The sequence below is a fragment of the Aquarana catesbeiana genome, linkage group LG08 (assembly GCF_042186555.1).
Source record: "Aquarana catesbeiana isolate 2022-GZ linkage group LG08, ASM4218655v1, whole genome shotgun sequence".
NCBI classification, from domain to species: domain Eukaryota; kingdom Metazoa; phylum Chordata; class Amphibia; order Anura; family Ranidae; genus Aquarana; species Aquarana catesbeiana.
In genome coordinates this window covers 39453248-39475965 of record NC_133331.1, presented here as the reverse complement: position 1 = coordinate 39475965, position 22718 = coordinate 39453248, and the positions used below count along the sequence as shown (strand labels likewise).

The 22718-nt window shown below is 44.4% G+C and overlaps 1 protein-coding gene across 1 annotated transcript in view; it reads left to right on the top strand.

The window, feature by feature from the left end:
• The window catches only part of PTPRE (protein tyrosine phosphatase receptor type E), a 314657-nt gene that overhangs the window by 280121 nt on the left and 11818 nt on the right, over nucleotides 1-22718 (top strand). The window contains exon 15 of the mRNA XM_073595734.1: nucleotides 15175-15251. Coding sequence (XP_073451835.1) covers nucleotides 15175-15251 — 77 coding nt within the window. The remainder of the gene's footprint in view (nucleotides 1-15174; nucleotides 15252-22718) is intronic.

Here is a 22718-nt window from a genome sequence, read left to right as displayed (position 1 = left end):
CTACTATGACTATACTATAGCTGTATGGAACTACTATGACTATACTATAGCTGTATGGAACTACTATGACTATACTATGGCTGTATGGAACTACTATGATTATACTATAGCTATATGGATGTACTATGACTATACTACAGCTGTATGGACATACAGTTGTGTGAAAAAGTATTTGCCCCCTTTCTGATTTTTTTTTTTTTTTTTTTGCACATTTCTCACACTTAAATCACTCAGATCATCAAACTAATTTTATTATTACACAAAGATAACCCAAGTAAATACAAAATGTAGTTTTTAAATGATGGTTTCATTTATTAAGGTAAAAAAGCTGTCCAAACCTGCCTGGCTTTATGTGAAAAAGTAATTGCCCCTTAAACCTAATAAGTGGTTGTGCCACCCTTGGCGGCAACAATTGCAATCAAGCGTTTGCGATAACTGGCAATGAGTCTTTCACATTGCTGTGGAGCAATTTTGGCCCACTCTTCTTTGCAGAATTGTTTTAATTCAGCCACATTGGAGGGTTTTCCAGCATGAACGGCCCGTGTAAGGTCATGATACTGCATCTCAATTGGATTTAAGGCCAGGCTTTGACTAGGCCACTCCAAAACCTAAATTTAGCTTTGTTTAAACCTGTTGTGTTTCGGATCATTGCCTACTGCATATCCCAAGTGCACTTGAGCTTGAGGTCACAAACTGATGGCCGGAAATTCTCCTTTAGGATTTTCTGGTAGAGCTCAGAATTCATGGTTCCATCAATTATGGTAAGTCCTCCAGGTCCTGAAGCTGCAAAGCAGCCCCAGACCATCACGCTACCACCACCATGTCTGACTGTTGGTATGATCTTGTTATGAAATGCTGTCTTCCTTTTTATGCCAGATGTAACGGGACGCACACCTTCCAAAAAGTTAAATTTTTGTCTCATCAGTCCACAGAATATTTGCCTAAAAGTCCTTGGGGATAATCAAGATGTTTTTTGGTAAATGTGAGATGAGCCTTTGTGTTCTTTTTGGTCAGCAGTGGCTTTGGCCTTGGAACTCTCCCATAGATGCCATTTTTGTCTCTTTCTTGTTGTTGAATCATGAACACTGATCTTATCTGAGGCAAGTGAGGCCTGCAGTTCTTTAGATGTTGTTCTGGGTTCTTTTATGACCTCTTGGATGAGTCCTCTTTGTGCTCTTGGAGTAATTTTTGTAAGCCGGCCTGGGAAGGTTCACCACTGTTCCAAGTTATCTCCATTTGTGGATAATGGCTCTCCCCGTGGTTCACTAGAGTTCCAAAGCCTTAAGCCCCATACACACGATCAGAAAATCGTGCAGAAAATACCGCTTTCGAAGCGATCGTACTATAATCGGATCGTTTGTACAAAGCTTTCAAGAGCCGATCAGGACAGTTCATTCGATATTATTCTATCGGACATGCACGAAAAAATTTTTCGTACGATGCCAGATCGTACGATTTTCGTTTAACCAGTACAGCTATCAATTGAAAATGCAATACAAATGCATTACAACACATGACATCACTTCCGAATTTTATTTCTGTCGTGCGCAAATTTTCGTGACTTTAGTAAACTCATCAGATTCGATCTGAGATTAGCATGCAATAAAAAACGGACGATCATTCGTCCGATAATCTCATTGTGTGTATGGGGCATTAGAAACCCTTCCTAGACCAATACATATACATTACTTTGTTTCTAATCTGTTCTTGATTTTTTTAAGATTGTGGCATGATGTGTGGCATTTTTTGATCTGTTAGCGTGCTTCACTTTGGCAGACAGCTTCTATTTATGTGATTTTCTTGATTCAACAGGTCTGGCAGGAATCAGGCTTGGATGTGGCAAGTGAAATTTAACTCAGCTTTCCAAAAAATAGTGGTTATCACAGTTCATTCATGATTCAGCATGGGAGGGGGCAATTACTTTTCTTTCTCGAACATCACGGGACACAGAGCCACAGTAATTACTGATGGGTTATATAGGTATCACTGACAAGAGAGAGGTTCCCCCAAAATGGGGTTTTTAGGCAGCACAATGATAAAGAAAATCAAATTCAGTATCAAAAATATAACAAATTTATTAAAGTATACCATAAAAGTTAAAACAATGAGCTCCAGTGGGGGGCATTTGAGATAAAATGTACATTACATATTAATAGGCTGAACATATATTGGCAGACATATATTCACAACAACACTCGGTAGCATGAATATTTGAACCTGACGCGTTTCAACCCCTGTACTTGGGGTCTTCTTCAGAGGATTGGTCTGCTGAGAAATATACATAGATGAAAATTGATACATGTAAATAAATTACATTAGTATAATGGTAATTACATTCACCATGTAGAATATGGATACAATAGTAATAATTTACCCAGTAATATATGTTCGGCAAAAAGGAGAACGAGGCCTCCCATATGGAGATCCCTTGGAACGACTATCCTCCTGTCCCCCCCAGGAGAAGGACACCGGGCACCCCTACCGCCAACCGCGGTTCAGGCCGGGGTAGTGAAAGCAGCGACGTGGCTTGCGAGAGGTCACACTCCTGGATACCACCCACCAGACTAACAAAAACAACCAGGGAGCACAGAGGATTACACCTGTGAGGGTAATCAAAAAGTTCCTCATAATAAACTCAGTCATTTACATGGTACTGATTATATGTCCAAGAAGGGACAAGAAAACAAAAATTATATATATATATGAAATTTTCCAGAGGCAGTATAAGGTATGGGCAGCACCTCAGTGTGTGCTCAATGTGATGACGATCCGTGTGAAAACGTGAAATATAAGAAGACCAAGGTGGAGTGAAAAGGATGAAAAATAGGTAATGACTAGTGAGGACTGAGTGTAGGAATATGGTGAAAGGAAGTGAATGCACCGAAATTGCTGGGAGAAAAGATGTGGAAAAAGAGGGGGGAAAAAGGGGGAGAGAAAATGGGAAGGGGGAGGGGGGGGGGGGAAAGGAGGGGAAGGAGGGGGGGGAGGTTTGGGGTGTTTGGGGGTAAACAGGGGAAGAAAAAGAAATTGCACAAAAAGTTAAAAAGAATTAATTACCTCAAGGGGTACTAAAGGACACGTGTTTAGGCACTGTGTTGCCCCATATACAAGACTGGTGCCTGTTAACCAAACCCGGGATTGGTCATAGGGTATAGCGGGCTCGGTGGATTGGTATCCCACACTGAGTCCACCAGTCTGAAAAATAGGTAAACATCAAAGTGTAAGTTGATACACTTTGATGTTTACCTATTTTTCAGACTGGTGGACTCAGTGTGGGATACCAATCCACCGAGCCCGCTATACCCTATGACCAATCCCGGGTTTGGTTAACAGGCACCAGTCTTGTATATGGGGCAACACAGTGCCTAAACACGTGTCCTTTAGTACCCCTTGAGGTAATTAATTCTTTTTAACTTTTTGTGCAATTTCTTTTTCTTCCCCTGTTTACCCCCAAACACCCCAAACCTCCCCCCCCTCCTTCCCCTCCTTCCCCCCCCCCCCCTCCCCCTTCCCATTTTCTCTCCCCCTTTTTCCCCCCTCTTTTTCCACATCTTTTCTCCCAGCAATTTCGGTGCATTCACTTCCTTTCACCATATTCCTACACTCAGTCCTCACTAGTCATTACCTATTTTTCATCCTTTTCACTCCACCTTGGTCTTCTTATATTTCACGTTTTCACACGGATCGTCATCACATTGAGCACACACTGAGGTGCTGCCCATACCTTATACTGCCTCTGGAAAATTTCATATATATATATAATTTTTGTTTTCTTGTCCCTTCTTGGACATATAATCAGTACCATGTAAATGACTGAGTTTATTATGAGGAACTTTTTGATTACCCTCACAGGTGTAATCCTCTGTGCTCCCTGGTTGTTTTTGTTAGTCTGGTGGGTGGTATCCAGGAGTGTGACCTCTCGCAAGCCACGTCGCTGCTTTCACTACCCCGGCCTGAACCGCGGTTGGCGGTAGGGGTGCCCGGTGTCCTTCTCCTGGGGGGGACAGGAGGATAGTCGTTCCAAGGGATCTCCATATGGGAGGCCTCGTTCTCCTTTTTGCCGAACATATATTACTGGGTAAATTATTACTATTGTATCCATATTCTACATGGTGAATGTAATTACCATTATACTAATGTAATTTATTTACATGTATCAATTTTCATCTATGTATATTTCTCAGCAGACCAATCCTCTGAAGAAGACCCCAAGTACAGGGGTTGAAACGCGTCAGGTTCAAATATTCATGCTACCGAGTGTTGTTGTGAATATATGTCTGCCAATATATGTTCAGCCTATTAATATGTAATGTACATTTTATCTCAAATGCCCCCCACTGGAGCTCATTGTTTTAACTTTTATGGTATACTTTAATAAATTTGTTATATTTTTGATACTGAATTTGATTTTCTTTATCATTGTGCTGCCTAAAAACCCCATTTTGGGGGAACCTCTCTCTTGTTTATAACTTTCAAGGGGTGAGCAGCAAATTCTTGGTTTCCCCTCTGGTGTCTCTCTATATATAGGTATCACTGGTGATTGGACACTGGCACACCCTATCAGGAAGTTCAACCCCCTATATAATCCCTCCCCCTTGCAGGGATACCTCAGTTTTTACGCCAGTGTCTTAGGTGATGGACGTGTAAAGATGTCCTGTGCTGAGCTCCAAAGGGAATATCCTAAGATCCTATACTGGGGCAAGCCAGGCGAACCGGATCCATTCAAAGTGTCTTTTCATGGCCGAATTGAATGGTACCCGGGCCTCGTGTCCGAAGAAACGAGGTTTTACCCGTAATGCTTCTCTTTTTAGAGAGCTGGACCCCGCAGATCAGAAAATGGCTTTAAACTTCCTAATTTCTGGCGAGGTGCTTTACGGTCCCAGAACTGTTGGATCCCCCTACTGATGGGGGCCCCAGTCTCTGACGGTTTTTTCAAACGGAGCCCACCGTGAGAGGTGAAGATTGGGTCTGTGTAAACAGCACCCTGCGGCTGGATAAGGTAAGAGGAGATTCCACAGAATTTTTGAGTTCTAGTGGCTTTTCTCCTTTAAGGTAAATGCATGCTATGCCTATTGTGACCACCGGGGGCTGCCAAGAGCACAAACCTACACATGCTGAATGTCTGTCTCAGGTGTTGTAATCGCTGTGTATGTCCCAGCGTATCAAGCAGGCTGCAAGCAGGTAAGGTGGATGGGGGGATTTCTCATGTTTGAATGTTCCCCCCCAGGCTAGAGAGAGGCCACAGGGGTCTAGAAAGTGGTTATACCACCCGGGCTCTGTGGCCTAATGGCCACCATCTCTGAAGATAGCCGTTCAGGCAAATCTTGTTACCAGTCTCCCTCCTCCCCCCCCCCCATCCCCAGCCTTTTCTCCAGAGCATGACAGGAGAGTCGGCAGTGTGGGAAGCGCTCGTTTTTTTCAAAACTCGAGGGGGGGGGCGGTAGAGGAGGGGGCGGGATGTCAGCACAGAGTGTTTAGACTCCCACTCAGGCCAGCTGCAGGCTATTAAAGGCACTCTGTACAGGTGCACTCAGCCTTCTGAGAGACACAGAGCTGACGGTCGCATGTAAGGTGGGACACAGGCATTCTCCTAGGCAGCATTTACTGAAGTAACACCAGACTGAGCATTGGGTAGCAAGGCTTTTAGCCAGACTACATCGCTCAGCGGACAGTGTTCATTTGTATACCTCACACCTTGTTGCTTTGCACTATGGGTAGAAGAGGTTCAAGCACCCCAGGAACCAGAGACACTAGGGGATCTCGTTCAGGTTCTGAGGGCCCCCTGTCGGCAGCATCCTTCCCCCCTAAAGATGGGCCAGGGACGGCTAGCCAGGGAGAGCCATTTGGGTCAGGGGCTACACCTGCTTCTGGCACTTCAGCCCCTGTATATATATTTGGGCGATCTCCCCTTCCTTACGCTGCTTAGATTTTATTTTAATTGTGATCACTTTTATCCATTTTTTGTATGGTATTTTTAGAAATAAAAATCCCTGGTTTACCTGCACTATGCAGAAGCTTTTTATTTTTTATTTGCATATTATCCCGATGCAAGAAACTGCCTTCCAGTAGCCCTACTTCCATCACGGGGTCTGGATCAAATCTGTCCCCGGCTTCTCCTTGGAACACATCCTTGAGGTCTATTGGCTGATATCCAATTGGCGGCCCTTCCTGATGTTTCTTCACCCCACCAGAGAAGTCGAGAAGTGAGACAGAGGTTCCACCGTTCCGGATATCGTTTTCCAGCCTAGGTTTGGCTCCATGCACCATTGACTCCATGTCATATGACAGTGGAGTCCACGTCATCTGGTAAGAGTACCCATCTTATCTTACTTCCTGATGTTTTCATTCTGATGCCCCATATCGAGATGTTGGTTTACAGCTACGGAAGTTCTGTACCCCGTTGTTGACTCAGTCACAGATCCACACCGTGCACCATTGACTTTATTTTCTAGTTTCACATCATTTTTTGGTCCATACCAGTTCCTCTTAATAATTTGAGTTTGGAATCATCCATTTACCATATGTGGACACTTTATACTGTGTTTGTTCATTTCATTTCACTTATGGTTTTTGCACATATGCTTTACTGTTCAGTACAGCATCTCTTATTTAATTGTTTCACTACACCCTAACTTCCTATTACTTCTTAGCGCTGCATTTTTTTTCCCATTTACCAGTTATTGTTTGTCACAATGTATGCAGCTGCTGGCTCACATATATTTTATTTTTGCTATTAGAGCGCAGTGTTTTCATATTTCCCCTGTATATATTACACAAGAGGTTTTTTCCTCAACCATTAATGGTCTAGAGGAAAGATTAATGGCCGTGATTACGTCTTCACTCAGTGGAAGAAAACGCACTAGGCTTTCCTCTGTTCCCCAAGACCCTCAGACAGAGGAGCTCTGGGATAAAGGAGATGAATCCCTTTCAGAGGATCGGGATGGGATGGATGATTCCTCTTCGGAGGATTCAGGTGGAGAGGGACCCTCTGCGACTTCCCAAGAGGAGAAAGTCTTAGTGCAGATCCTCACTGGATTGGTCCGCTCCACATTTAAGTTGCCCATACCTGAAACTGCTAAAGAATCCTCTTCTGCTTTGGGGTCACTGAAACCTTTCCAAGCAGCACATGCTTTTCCTGTTCATACTTTACTTGAAAAGCTTATTTATTCTGAGTGGGATCACCCAGACAAACGTTTTTTTCCGCCGAGAAAGTTTTCAACACTTTATCCCATGGAAGAAAAGTTTATTAAAATGTGGGGAATTCCGGCTATTGATGCCGCCATTTCCTCAATAAATAATAGCCTGACTTGTCCTGTAGACAATGCTCAGATGCTCAGGGATCCTGTAGATAAAAGGATGGAATCCCTATTGAAGGATGTTTTCTCCTTAGCAGGATCAGTGGCCCAACCTGCAATAGCAGCGATTGGAGTCTGTCAATACTTAAGAGACCATGTTAAGCAGGTCATCAAAGTATTACCTGAACAGCAGGCCCAGGGGTTTGCTAACCTTCCAGCGGCCTTATGCTTTGTGGTTGACGCCATTAGAGATTCTATCGTGCAAACCTCCCGTCTTTCACTGGGGTTGGTGCATATACGTAGAATCCTATGGTTGAAAAATTGGTCAGCCGAAGCACCATGTAAGAAGCTACTGGCTGGGTTTCCATTTCGTGGTGCAAGGTTGTTTGGAGAGGACTTGGATAACTATATCAAGAGAATCTCTTGTGGGAAAAGCACTCTCTTACCTGTCAAGAAGAAGAGTAAGCGTCCCTCTTTCAAACGGACTCTTTCCCCAGCGCCGGGGGCTTCAGCCTCCAGGCAGTCTCGACGGCCGCCTCCATCGGGGTCCAGAGACAAGAGTCAACCCCAGGGACAAAAGAAGTCCTGGGGAAAGAAGCCTACTAGGCAAAACACTAAGACCTCTGCATGAGGGGGCGCCCCCGCTCACTCGAGTGGGGGGAAGACTGCGACAATTCTCAGAGCTCTGGCAGGAGGACTTCCAGGACAGATGGGTAGTCTCCACGGTAACCTTAGGGTACAAGCTGGAGTTTCAGGAATTCCCTTCTACTCGGTTCCTCAGATCAAATGTTCCCAGAGACCCAGAGAAGAAGCAGTCGCTCCTTCTAGCGTTAGAGCGACTTTTGTCGCAGGAGGTCATTATGATAGTTCCCGCAAAGGACCAGGGATTGGGCTTCTATTCCAACCTTTTTACGGTCCAAAAGCCAAATGGGGATGTCAGGCCCATTTTGGACTTAAGGGATCTGAACCGATTCCTAAGGATTCAATCCTTCCGCATGGAATCAATTCGAACAGTAGTTCCCACCCTGCAGGGAGGAGAATTTCTGGCATCAATAGGCATCAGAGATGCATATCTGCATGTGCCCATTTTTCCTGCTCATCAGAAGTTTCTGCGCTTCGAGGTAGGAGGGCGCCATTTCCAGTTTATGGCTCTGCCCTTTGGGATAGCCACTGCACCTCGAGTGTTCACAAAGATCTTGGCTCCTCCTCTGGCCAGATTAAGGGCTCAGGGTATAGCTGTCATAGCATACCTAGACGACCTGCTCTTGATAGACCGGTCGGTAGCCTCTTTGAATGGAAACTTGAGGACCACGGTCAGGTATCTAGAACACCTGGGTTGGATCCTCAACTTAGAAAAGTCTTTCCTAAAACCAGTAAGAAGACTGGAATATTTAGGTCTGATTATACATACAAGCCAGGAGAAAATATTTCTACCCCAGGCAAAGATCACTGCTTTGAGAGAGCTGATTCTGACAGTAAGGACCAAGAAGGGTCCCTCAGTCCGCCTTTGTATGAGGCTACTAGGGAAGATGGTGTCTTCATTCGAAGCAGTTCCCTATGCTCAGTTTCACTCAAGAATGCTGCAACACAGTATTCTGTCGACCTGGAACAAGAAGGTTCAGGCATTAGACTTTCCGATGCACCTGTCGCATGCGGTGCGTCAGAGCCTCAATTGGTGGCTCATACCCGAAAACCTGCAGAAGGGGAAATCCTTTCTACCGGTTACCTGGACGGTGGTAACAACAGATGCCAGTCTGTCAGGTTGGGGAGCAGTTCTGGAACAGGCTGCGGTCCAAGGGGTATGGTCCAAGACAGAGAGGACCTTACCCATCAACATTCTGGAGATCTGGGAGATACATCTAGCTCTAAAGGCCTGGACTATCAGGCTACAGGGTTGTCCGGTCAGGATCCAGTCCGACAATGCCACAGCAGTGGCTTATGTCAATCATCAGGGAGGCACCCGGAGCCGAGCTGCTCAAAAAGAGGTGAACCAGATCTTAGTCTGGGCAGAGATGCATGTGCCATGCATATCGGCAGTTTTCATCCCGGGAATAGAGAATTGGCAGGCGGACTATCTAAGTCGCCAGCAGTTACTTCCAGGGGAATGGTCTCTGCATCCCGACGTCTTTTGGGCCATATGCCAAAGATGGGGGGTTCCAGATGTAGATCTCTTTGCATCCCGATTCAACAAAAAGATAGACAGATTTGTGGCAAGGACAAAAGATCCTCTTGCATGCGGGACGGATGCGTTGGTGATTCCGTGGCATCGGTTCTCACTGATTTACGCATTCCCGCCTATTCTGCTACTACCACGACTCCTTCGCAGGATCAGGCAGGAAAGGAAGTCGGTACTTCTGGTGGCCCCCGCTTGGCCCAGAAGGACTTGGTATGCAGAAATAGTAAGGATGACGGTGGGTTCCCCGTGGACCCTACCGGTACGCCCAGACCTGTTATCTCAAGGTCCAGTGTTCCATCCTGCCTTACAAACGATAAATTTGACGGTTTGGCTATTGAGACCCACGTTCTGAAGAGTCGTGGGCTCTCAGGTCCTGTCATATCTACCTTGATTAATGCAAGGAAGCCAGCTTCCAGGATGATTTATCATAGAGTCTGGAAAGCTTATATAACCTGGTGTGAATCCAGAGGTTGGCATCCCAGGAAATATGTCATAGGTAGAATCCTTGATTTTCTACAGATGGGATTAGAGATGAAGCTGGCCTTGAGTACCATCAAGGGCCAGGTCTCTGCTTTATCAGTATTATTTCAGCGGCCACTTGCTTCGCATTCTTTGGTCCGAAACTTTATGCAGGGGGTGATGCGTCTTAATCCTCCGGTTAAAGCGCCCCTAAACCCCTGGGACTTGAATTTGGTCCTGGCTGTGTTACAGAAACGGCCTTTTGAACCAATAAGTCAGATTCCTTTGGTCTTGTTGACAAGGAAATTAATTTTTCTGGTGGCCATCTCTTCTGCTAGAAGAGTATCAGAATTAGCAGCCCTTTCCTGTAAGGAGCCTTATTTGATTATACACAAGGATAGAGTGGTACTACGCCCTCATCCTAGTTTTTTACCGAAGGTGGTTTCTGATTTTCATTTAAACCAAGACATTGTTCTACCTTCCTTTTTTCCAGATCCCTGTTCTCCGGAAGAGAGATCTCTACATTCGTTGGATGTAGTAAGAGCAGTTAAGGCCTATCTAGGGGCAACTACTCAGATCCGCAAGACGGATGTTTTGTTTGTGCTGCCAGAGGGTCCCAATAGAGGACAGGCAGCGTCAAAAGCTACCATTTCTAAATGGATTCGACAGTTGATCATTCAAGCTTACGGTTTGAAACAGAAGATTCCTCCGTTTCAGATCAGGGCACATTCCACAAGGGCTATTGGTGCTTCTTGGGCAGTGCATCACCGGGCCTCTATGGCTCAAATCTGCAAGGCCGCAACCTGGTCTTCAGTTCATACATTCACCAGATTCTATCAGGTGGATGTGAGAAGGCATGAGGATATCGCCTTTGGGCGTAGTGTGCTGCAGGCAGCGGTACAGGGTCCTCAGGTCTGATTGCACCCTACTTGGTCGTGGTTCCCCCCCCTCAGGTAGCATTGCTCTGGGACATCCCATCAGTAATTACTGTGGCTCTGTGTCCCGTGATGTTCGAGAAAGAAAATAGGATTTTTTAAAACAGCTTACCTGTAAAATCCTTTTCTTTCGAAGGACATCACGGGACACAGAGGTCCCACCCCTCTTCTAATACACTATATTGCTTGGCTACAAAACTGAGGTATCCCTGCAAGGGGGAGGGATTATATAGGGGGTTGAACTTCCTGATAGGGTGTGCCAGTGTCCAATCACCAGTGATACCTATATAACCCATCAGTAATTACTGTGGCTCTGTGTCCCGTGATGTCCTTCGAAAGAAAAGGATTTTACAGGTAAGCTGTTTTAAAAAATCCTATTTTTCACATAGGGCCAGGCAGGTTTGAACAGCTTTCTTCCCTTATTAAATGAAATAATAATTTAAAAACTGCATGTTGGATTTACTTGGGTTATCTTTGTGTAATATTAAAATTTGTTTGATGATCTGAATCATTTAAGTGTGAGAAATATGCAAAAATATCAAAAATCAGGAAGCGGGCAAATACTTTTTCACACAACTGTATTATGTCTATACTATAGCTGTATGGACCTACTATGACTATACTATAGCTGTATGTATGTACTATGATACTGTATGTGTGGGAAGGAGATGACTCATCCTCAAATGTAATTAGAAATTGTTTAGGTAGAGTGGCTCTACTAATAATATATTATTTTAGTACAAATAGTAGAGCCCCATGTAGGAGATCACCTGCCAATTCAAACAGTCTAGCTGGTATTTAAACTGCTAAAGCAAGGTGTTGTGGCGCCCTCCGGTGGCTTATGATATATATGTATGGTTCTTGTGACCATTATATTTCATATGGTTACCTAAAAGCTGCATCTCTACAGCATACACAGAGGGCTATTAAACTACAATACATACAAAGAAGAGATTTTTTTCCTTGTGAGTTTTTTCTCCAGTGAATGGTTACCTATGCTACAGTAACTCCTGAAGAAGCAGTTTTTTCAATGAAGCATGTCGAGAATGTAACATCTATAGCTTCATTCAATGTTGATTGAATTGACTGCTGTTGAATGATACCATACTGTGATTATTGATTTTCCATAGCTGTATAGCTGTATGAACCTACTATGACTATACTATAGCTGTATGGACGTACTATGACTATAATATAGCTGTGTGAATGTACTATGACTATACTCAAGCTGTATGGATGTACTATGTCTATACTATAGCTGTATGAACGTGCTATGTCTATACTATAGCTGTATGGATGTACTATGTCTACACTATAGCTGTATGAACGTGCTATGTCTATACTATAGCTGTATGGATGTACTATGTCTATACTATAGCTGTATGAACGTGCTATGTCTATACTATAGCTGTATGAACGTGCTATGTCTATACTATAGCTGTATGGATGTACTATGACTATACTATAGCTGTATGGATGTACTATGACTATACTAAATATTTATGGATGTACTATGACTATACTATAGCTGTATGGACCTGCTATGTCTATACTATAGCTGTATGGACCTGCTATGTCTATACTATAGCTGTATGGACCTGCTATGTCTATACTATAGCTGTATGGATGTACTATGTCTATACTAAATCTGTATGGATGTACTATGAATTTACTATAGCTGTATGAATGTACTATGACTATACTATAGCTGTACAGACAGACTATGACTATACTCTAGCTGTAGTTGTGTTTATTTATAGGGATGTACAGGGTGTGTCCCCTACAATAGAACTGTGTGTGTAACAATTCTTATCTCTTCAAACATTCGTAAAAAAAGGCGCCTAAATGAAGCCTTACAGTGTCAGTCCACATTTCTGGCTGAGTGTCCTGAGAACAGATCACATAGTGACTACTTCTGTATCTCAGAGTGTCACCCCTGCCTGCAGGATTATCCAGCTCTGCCCTCTACCACAAGACTTCACTATCACTGCGTTCAGTATCATTAGAAATGATTTAAAAACTGGAAGAGCGAAGTACATTCTCAGGCTGGCCATACATGTCCAGATTTCTTTCATTCAGCCTCACTGGAGGAAAAGAGAAATTTAAAAGATTCCCCCATCAATGCTAAACAACATGAATGGAGGAATCTCTCCTGATGACTACTATATTCTGACAGCCATGCCTGTCAGAATATCCAAAGAGTGTCTGATTGGCTACAGTCAGTGTTCGGGGAAGAATTTATCGGCGAGCTCCTTTGAGTTTCAGATTGAAGTTTGTTGAGCTGGGTGGTGCTGCCAGGGTCACCCACAGCTAAAAATTTCAGGCGCTTTAGCAGGAATTCCCCAAAATTTGAGCCATGTAAGGCCAGCATTACTGGCCTTGTTAAAGTGTAACTTTACCCATTTTGTCATGTTGCGATTTCCTGCATCCTCCCTGTCCCTCTTGCAAATCCGCAAATAATTCTCTTTAAAAAGTAAAACTTTTTTTTTTTTTTTTTTTCTTTACAAAGCCTAGATTTGAGCTAGGCAAAAAATGGCGCAAGTTCCTCCATGCACGCTCACGCACTCTGCGGGTCTCTGCCAGGTTTCTGTGTGTGACGTACCATCCCAGGAGCATTTTGCGAGATATGCACACGCCGCCTGAATATTGGAATTTTACTTAAAGCTGAATTCCAGGATTTCAGCCCCTTTGTAAAAAGTGAAAGCATGCTATGAGTTAAAGGAGAAGTACAGGCAAAGCTCGTGGATCACAAGAGTGCAGATCATTTTGCACTCCTCTGACCTGAACTTTATTTGCTTATGTGAAATGAAGAGGACTAGTGAGAATCAAATTTAGGGTGGGGTTTCTTTTTTTTTTTTTATTGTTTTGTCATGTTGTTATATATTAGAAAATTATTCTAGGTGTTTATAGTTTTTTTAATTTGTACTATGTCTATGATAATACTGTTTATATTTTATTGTATTTAAATCTTCTCCTTGTTTGGGGATAATTATTATTGCACCTCGATTTTAATAAAGATATTTAAAAAAAAAATCAAAAAAACAATGTATAGCATCTCGGAAAGCCCATGCCCGTTTTTCCTGTCTATCATGCTCATACATTTTTTCATCGCCATACACAGGTCAATCTCCGCTAAGTTTTTCATGTCAGGTTTCTTATAGTAATTTGTTCTGGGGTGGGTATTGAAGGGTGCCTAGTACAAAAGTCCATATCATTTAGAGGTCTTTTTTTTAAATATTTATCAGTTAGGAGCAAAAGCCAACACTTTTCAGGGACGGCCTCCCCCTTCCTCAGGACCTGAGCAGTGCATGTTATTAGGATCACAATGGGATGCAACAAGATACCAATGTTAGCACTTGATAGGGACTGTCAGATCGGCACTATGAACTGCCGCTACCAGAAAAAGTCTTTCACTCTCCAGCTAGCTACGGTATAAACGTTACAAATCTCCTTTAGATTTACCGTAAGGCAGGCCATAGATTATGCAATTTTCTTTTCTTCCACCCGGGGAAATTTCCTAATTCCCCCATCAACATAGTCAGTGTTGGGGGAAGCTCCCCCACAGCACTACTGTGTTCTGCCAAGATGGAGCCTTCCCTCCCGGCAGAACATAATGGTTAGTGTTGCCGGATATAGCTGGTGGCACTAATTGTTTGGGAAAAACCCGACAGGCTCGTTGTACAAAAGTCGATCAGTAAATCAACATATGTAGGAGTAGGGTGCCCATACAGGGATCGAAATTCTCTCGTTTCCTGCTGAACCATGCATGGCCGGCTTAAAGTGGAAGTACACCCATCCGTACAACCGTTACATTTCCGGCACATGCCGGAAATGTAACCCTCCCATTGGTTGTGCTCTCAACCAAACTGTCAAACCATCCAATGGCCGGTGTCATAACTGATCACATGTGCAGCATCATGGCAGTTGTAGATTAAACAGAGGCAAAGATGGCAGCTTCCTTGGCTGAAAACGATAAGGAGGGTTTACTTCCACTTTAACTGTTGGTAGATCATACAATTAGATTGTAACATGTATGGTCAACCTTACTCTGGCCAATCATAGCAATTTCCTAGCAATTTCAACTACTTGCAGCCAGCTTTCAATTTCAAACAGATCAGGGTAACCTATTTAGCCATTTCTATACTTCCGTTTGCATCTATATGGCATCATTTTTGGAAGGGAATGTGGCTGAAATTGGAATAAGATTGTCCTGTGTATTGCCAGCTCTGGTAATCTTAATCGATTATATGACACATCTATGGTATAAATAAAGATAAAAACTGAATCTTTCTTATGCTTTATCACATAGATGACTTCAATCGAGTGATTCTCCCGATGAAGAGAGGTGAAGAATACACGGACTATATCAACGCATCCTTCATCGATGTAAGTGCTGAGAATTTGTATAGAGCCTCAATGATCTGCAGTGTTGTCCCCAGCGGCCAATCACATTGCAGCTTTTCTGGTTTCAGGTTTGAAAATGAAAGCTCAGTTTAAAGCGGGGGTCCACCTATCTATCGTTTTTTTTTTTTTTTTTAGTTCATTCACAAACTTTTCTTCTCAGCATTACATACTCACATATTGTGTGTAATATGTCCGCCTGTGTCAGATTTCGTCGGAAAGAATAACTTATATTATTCACTGCAGGCGGTTTCCATCTTCATTGTGGGCATTTGAAGCCCACAAGCATTTATTTCCTGGATGTGGTGAATGCTGTGCTCCCAGCATTCACCGCTCGTTCCCGCACATGCTCAGTGGCATCCTGAGAAGCCTGAGACTAGCTCCCAGGAGTCTGGGAGAGGCTAGAAACACACCTACTCCCATGGGAGGAGAACCAGGAAGTGCAAAGAAGAATAGAAAAATAAAAGGTAATTACGGCGATTTAAATTTTTTTAAACGGCATGTCAGCATCTAGGCAAGGAAGAGAATACATACAGATATTGTTCAAAATTTGGGTGGAACCCCGCTTTAAGTGCTTTGGGCAGAAGCGTGTTTTTAACTGCATCACTGGTTTATAAAGCTTAAAGCGGGGTGGGTAGAAGGAGAACTTATTGTGAATCGCCACAGTGATCTGACCGGAAGTGGGACTGGGCACCTGTCAAAAGTTTTTTTTTTTTGGTGCCGGGGCCATTTTTGTTTTCAAAGAGATCATTTTAGGCTTGAGGATTAGTTAACCCCCCCCCCCAAACCTATTTTTTCTGAAACCCTGGAGAATAAAATGGTCATAGTTCCAATTTTATAGGTCACATCATATTTGCACAAGTTTATCAAGTGCAAAAATTCAGTAACAAATACACTAAATTTCATTTTAAGATGCAAAAATGCTCTAGATTTGTTCACACAAGTAAAATAAGATATATAGAGAGAACTGGAAAATTGGATTTTAATGGTGCCACAAAGATAACATTTTTTTTTTTAAATTTTCAAAATTTTATTAATATAAAAAAAAATAAGCAGAGGTTTGCTCTAATGAACAAACAATGATAAAAAAAAAAACACAGCATGATAGTGAACAATAAATGCATATAGGTACATAAAGCTATATAAATGCCTGTTGGCTTGACATGTTTCGCAAAATGCTTCATCAGGAGGAACAGTAAGGCATATATTGGCTATCATGTATATGATGAAGCATTCATTGTTTTTTGTTCACATTTTTTTGTTCGCATTTATTGTTCACTATCGTGCTGTGATTTTTATATAATTGTTTGTTCATAGGAGTTTGCATGTTCTCCCTGTGCCTGCGTGGGTTTCCTCCGGGTACTCCGGTTTCCTCCCTCACTCCAAAGACATGCTGGTAGGTTAATTGGATCCTGTCTAAATTGTCCCTAGTATGTATGAATGTGAGTTAGGGACCTTAGATTGTAAGCTCCTTGAGGGTAGGGACCGATGTGAATGTACAATGTATATGTAAAGCGCTGCGTAAATTGACGGCGCTATATAAGTACCTGAAATAAATAAAAATAAATAAATTAGGACAAACCTTCTGCTTACTTTTTAAAAATTTTTCTATATTAATAAAATTTAGGAATTATGAACAAACAATTATATAAAAATCACAGTGTGATAGTATACATACTATATATGGTATACAGGTCCCCTTCCCACCACCACGCTGCAACTGGAGAGTGAAAGTCGAAGCAGCACAGTGATGAGCTCACCTATCAGTCACTCTCTTGTTCTCCCTTTCTATCAGCATGATTTTCACAGTGCAGCACACTTGGTTGTCTCCTTTTGAGCTGTTTCTCGCTCTTCCAGTCTGAGCTCTGCTTTACAGGGACTGCGGGAGGCTGATGTCAAGTTCAATTCAGGCATTTGCCCTTAAAATAAATATTAAAATGAAGACAGAGCTGCATTCATGTGTGATTTTTTTTTTTTTCTATAGCTTCCTGGTTTTCAATTTTAACAGATGTCCTTATACAAGTCCATGGCCGAATTTAAGTAATCGAGTTTATCTCTGCCAATTCTCCAGCTTGTGTATGGAATAAAGAGTGTGTTGCCAGCTGTATACATTGCTATACATTCCTTTCTGACAGTCTAAAAGCGAGAAGGATAGCGATCTGGTATTAATAGTCACACAAGGACTAATTATCAGCAGTTACATGACCTTACATGACCCGCAGTCCTCTGTGGACGGGCAACTGGAGATTATGGTTGTAGATTTTTGCTATTAGTGCAGCGTAGGGTGAGAAGACAGGCAGGTTACAGCAACCCACTGCTCTTTGCCCAATAATTCTCTCCATTAGCTCGTAATGATTTTCTGTGTCCTATTTAAATAATAATTTTTGAATATATAAAAGCCATGTACAATGACCCTATCCAGCCATCATATAATAATATATCCAATAGGACCAGTAGCAAAAAAAATAAATCATTTTAAGTGTACTTTGACCATTTACATAAAAAAAAGGCAAAAATCTTCAAAAGTAAAGGCCCCTTTTACGCCAGCGGACTGATCGGTTTCCACCTGTCCGTTTTTCAGGCAGACCCAATCGGGAGCCACTCATTGTCCTCCATGGGGCGGCGGATGTCCGCTGACACCTGCCCGGCATCTGATCCAACAAAATACGCTGAAAACAGATGTATGGCGATACGTTTCTCATCCGACCAGCGGTTCGGATCGGATGACAATGGGATGGAAACGGACATGCAGTCCATCCAACTGCCCCATAGAGGAGAGCGGGCTGTGTCCTTGTCCACACTGCATAGCGGAGCGGACCTATAATCTGCCTGCTCAGTGGGGATCAGCGGAGAGCGTGGATTCCACTTGGACGAATCCTCCCTGTGTTAAAGGGGCCTAAGTTGTACCCCTCAATATCAGAGCATCAATCCACAAAATAACTTTATGAAAGCTCAGTTAAACCATTTAAATCATCTACATACATTCCGGGTGCAAAAAAAAAATGTTCAAAGTCCTACAGTTTATTGTCTTCAAAAAACAGCCACCGCCTGGGTAGAAAAGTCTGTCTCCATAGGCGTGGCACATGGGGTATGATGGGTGTGCCTGGGCACACCCTGATCACACTGTGCAGCGCAGATTCCCACCACTGTCTGCCCTCCTCCTATATCTCCTTCTCTGCTCTCCATCCTGAAACATACCCCTGTGTGCCTGCACCATTGCCGGCTTCCCTCCTTTCCCCTCCCACCAACGGCTTCTGCAGGCACACAGGGGGGATGTTTTAGGATGGGACTGGGGAATCTCTGTTCTCAGTCTCTTTCTCAAAAGTGAGACATCAGGGGCAGTGGCATTGCTAGGGGGGTGCAGACCGCACCCGGGTGACACCCGCCGGAGGTTTGACACCATGCCGAGTAATTCTAGCTCCTTGTGGCAGTTTTTTTTTTATCCAGCCGGAACACCTCCCGCGCCGTGGCCACGCCTGGCCTGCTGTGCTTTCCTCCTCCTAACTCAGTACTGCACTCAGGGCTGGTGCAAGCATTTTTGACACCCTAGGCGAAACCTCATTTTGCCGCACCCCCCCCATTGGCTCCACCCCTGACTCCACCCCATTTGTCCTGCCCATGTATACCCCACCTTTTTAATAAAGGGCCCACCAGCACCCATCAAATGCAGCCTCACCAGCGCCCATCAAATGCAGCCTCACCAGCACCCATCAAATGCAGCCTCACCAGCACCCATCAAATGCAGCCTCACTAGCGCCCATTAATGAATGTTTGCTTGCTTCCATTCATTCAGAAGTCGGGACACAGACACAGTCCTCCACTACCACTGCGCCTCTGACACTATGTGCGAACGGAGCGGAGGCTGCCTGCTGATGCTGACACTTAGTTGCTTGTTGCAGAGAGAAGAGCGTAGGAACACCAGTGGCCGGGCGCCCCTAGGCGGTTGCCTAGTTTGCCTAGTGGTAGCACCGGCCCTGACTGCACTGCTGAGCTTCAGACTGTCACACATCTTTTCTACACCCGGGTGGCGCAGCTGCTGCTGCACACTGTGTCCTCTCCAGCTGCTGCCCGCCCTGCCCCTGAGCTGGTGTAACGGGCAGGGGGGGTGATGGATTGCGATGGGGGTGTCCTCTGCTGCCCAAACCCGAGGTGAGCTACTGTGATATATATATATATATATATATATATATATATATATATGTATATATGTATATATATGTATATTTATGTGTGTGTGTGTGTATATATGTATATGTATATATATATATATATATATATATATATATATATATATATATATATATATATATATATATACACATACATATATAAGTGTATATATATTAGTAGTTGAGCTAAGCGGCTAAGGGGGGGGGGGGGTGAGCTTTTCAGAGACGTTGCTTTATGAGTCACTTTCTATTATATTTTTGATGAATTATAATGTTTGTTTTTTTTTTCGATTCATAGTTGGGTCACTTTTAATTAGCGCGCCTATTTCCATTTACTTAAAAATAACGACATGGGGCGGAACGTATACCAGATGGCGTCACCGTTCATTGCTGAGATAGGTGTGCTCCTTTTATCACTGCAGATGGATAGGTACTGCGTTGGGTCTGGCCATCCAGCAGTAGACAAGCAGAAACATGAGCCATAGCGTGGTTATATCAGGGGGAGGAAGAGACGACAAGAATGTTATGTAACAAGAGATGGGAGGGAGATCCCGCGCACAAAAGAAGCCTGACAAGAATTATCTATAGATATGTAATAACAGCACACAAAGCAGGGCATGGCAGCGCCCGTATACATCGACACCCCTCCCCCACCTCTACTGTCATGGCCTCATACACCCGCAGCAGACATCTATACACACAGGTTTTGCCTTTAGTGCCATTGAGGATTCTAAATACAGTTCGTGTGACAAGTCATGCTGCTGTTTTCATTCTTTCCTTTGTTGGGTCTTAATTCCAGGCTTGAGAATTAAATAGATGGTATTAACGTATCCCCAGAGGGAAGTGCTGTATTTAAACTTGAGGATTCAATGATAGACCTAAGCCGGCCATACATGGATTGAATCGTCCAGGGACCGGCCGAATTTTGATCTATGTATGGGCACCCTGGTTGTAAATAAGTTAAACGAATGATTAACGTGTGTGCAACCAGCCTGTCAAGTTTTTCCTGAACGATTAGTGGCAGCGGCAAAGTCAACAACACTATTCATTGTGTTAGGGGGCGGCCCAACCATTAGGGGCACACAGGCGCCGCCCCCTCTATCCATGCCCCCCCCCCCCAATATCAGTGATGGCGAACTTTGGCACCCCAGATGTTTTGGAACTTCATTTCCCATGATCCTCATGCACTCTGCAGTGTAGTTGAGCATCATGGGAAATGTAGTTCCAAAACATCTGGGGGTGCCAAGGTTTCGCCTTCACTGCCCTATATGATTAATAGATAGATTCATGCACAGCATGAATCTATCCACAGCCGACACGGCCACCCCCTATTCATGCGTCTGGCCCCTTTCCAGACACCAGACGCATGAATTACAGCGGCGGGGGTGTTTTTACTTTTAAGCACCTGATCCAGAGGCTCTAATAGGCTTCAAAATAGGGTGGGCTCGTGGAGCAGAGCATTGCGCTCGGAGTCCACCCAGGTGTGTTAGAAAAGCAAATGAATATTCGCTTTTCTAACACTGAATCGCCTCTCTGCCAATCGGGAAGCTCGGGTCTGATATCCATTTCCCGGTTGCCTGAAAGGTCAGGTGATCCTATTGGATGCCTAGGAGGAGGATGCACGGTGGAAGCTGCCGTGATCCACATCACAGGAGGAGGAAGAAAGCTGCCGGACACGCTGCCCGCCCGCCCACTTCCTAGATGGGGTAGGTGCAGGGCTTTGATGTCCTGACTGTCCTCAGGGGGGGTGGTTGCCACCGTCGCCAAACGACCGGGGGGGGGGGTGGCTGTTTGCCCCCCAAAAAGAAAAAAGCACCAGCTGCCACTGCATCTTGTTCTACCGGCAGGGAAAGCTCCCCACCGGTAGAACACAATAGCTCTGCGGATTCCTCCATCAAGCCAGGGGTGTCGAATTCCATTCCATGGTGGGGCGCATCAGCATTATGGTTGTCCTCAAAGGGCTGCCTGTATCTGCCATGGTGTTCTGTCTGAGCAGTTTCCAATCAAGTGGATGATACCAGCAGTGTGCGACCCTCCTTTTCAACTGGCATATAAGTGTATTATTCTCTAATAATTATAAGCAGATATGCAGAACCCTCCATCAGAAGTCAAGAGTACCTCACCCTCCCCTACATCACAGTGCATGCCCTTACGTTGTGCTGCTGAAGCTTGGGGTGGAGCTGGGAAGCAGAAAGTGTAGAGTCTGGAGGAGGACCAGAGGAGAGCTGGGGTCGGCTGCCAGAGTCTAAATTCTGAGACCAGGGAATGGCAGAGATGAGGAGAGGTGGTGGTGTTGGGGCTGCACAGAGAGGCTCAGGATCTGTAAAAGGAGTTCTGTCCTTTCTGCTGCCGACTGCTGAAATGGGGGAAAGAGATGAGCCTCTCCACAGCTGCACAGAGAAGCGCAGGATCTGGTGGAGAAGTTTGGTCCTCCTTTCTGCTCCTGACTGTTGAGACAAGATAAAGGCAGACATGAGGGGGGGTGCTGCAGCTGCAAGAGAGGTGCGAGGGCCATATGAAATGACCTTGCAAGCTGGATTCAGCTGAGCCTTGTTTTTGACGCGTGATCAACACTGACTGTCGATGGTGGAATCCAGCAATTTAGGGCAGTGCGATGGCTAAGTGGTTAGCACTTCTGTCTAGCAGCACTAGGGCCATTAGCTTGAATCCCAACCTTGGCACTACATGCACAGAGTTTGCATGTTCTCTCTGTGCCTGCGTGGGTATCCTCCGGGTACTCTGGTCTCCTCTCACACTCCAAAGGCACGCTGGTTGGCTAATTGGCTACCATGGCACCATGATCCTCCTTGGTTGGCTGCCACTTCCAGGTTCAGGCAGCTGGCCTATAATGATGCACACCAGCTCTGCCCACCAACCTCTCTGTGTCCTACTCATGAAACTTCCTGAGATATGTGATGTAGATATCCCAGGTGCCTGTGAGGACAAGACGCATCATTCTTGCCTAGGTGAGAATGGCGGGGGGGGGGTTATTTGGCTGGCAAAAAAAGTGAAAAACCGTACACAAAGCAAAATGAAAATGAATTGTTGTTTTTTGTCGGGGCTGGGGGCAGGGCTGGACTGGGACAAAAATTTGGCCCTGGACTTCACCCAGACTGGCCCACTTTGAGCGGTCTCTCCCATGCCGGCTTGCCACCCATGCCCCCCCCCCCCACTAGCCATTAGCCGTTCTACATTATTTCTCTTATAGGCAGTACCAGTGGGGAAGCTAGACATTATTTCACCTGGGGCAAAGAATCAGTTTGGCGCCCCCCCCCCCCCCCAA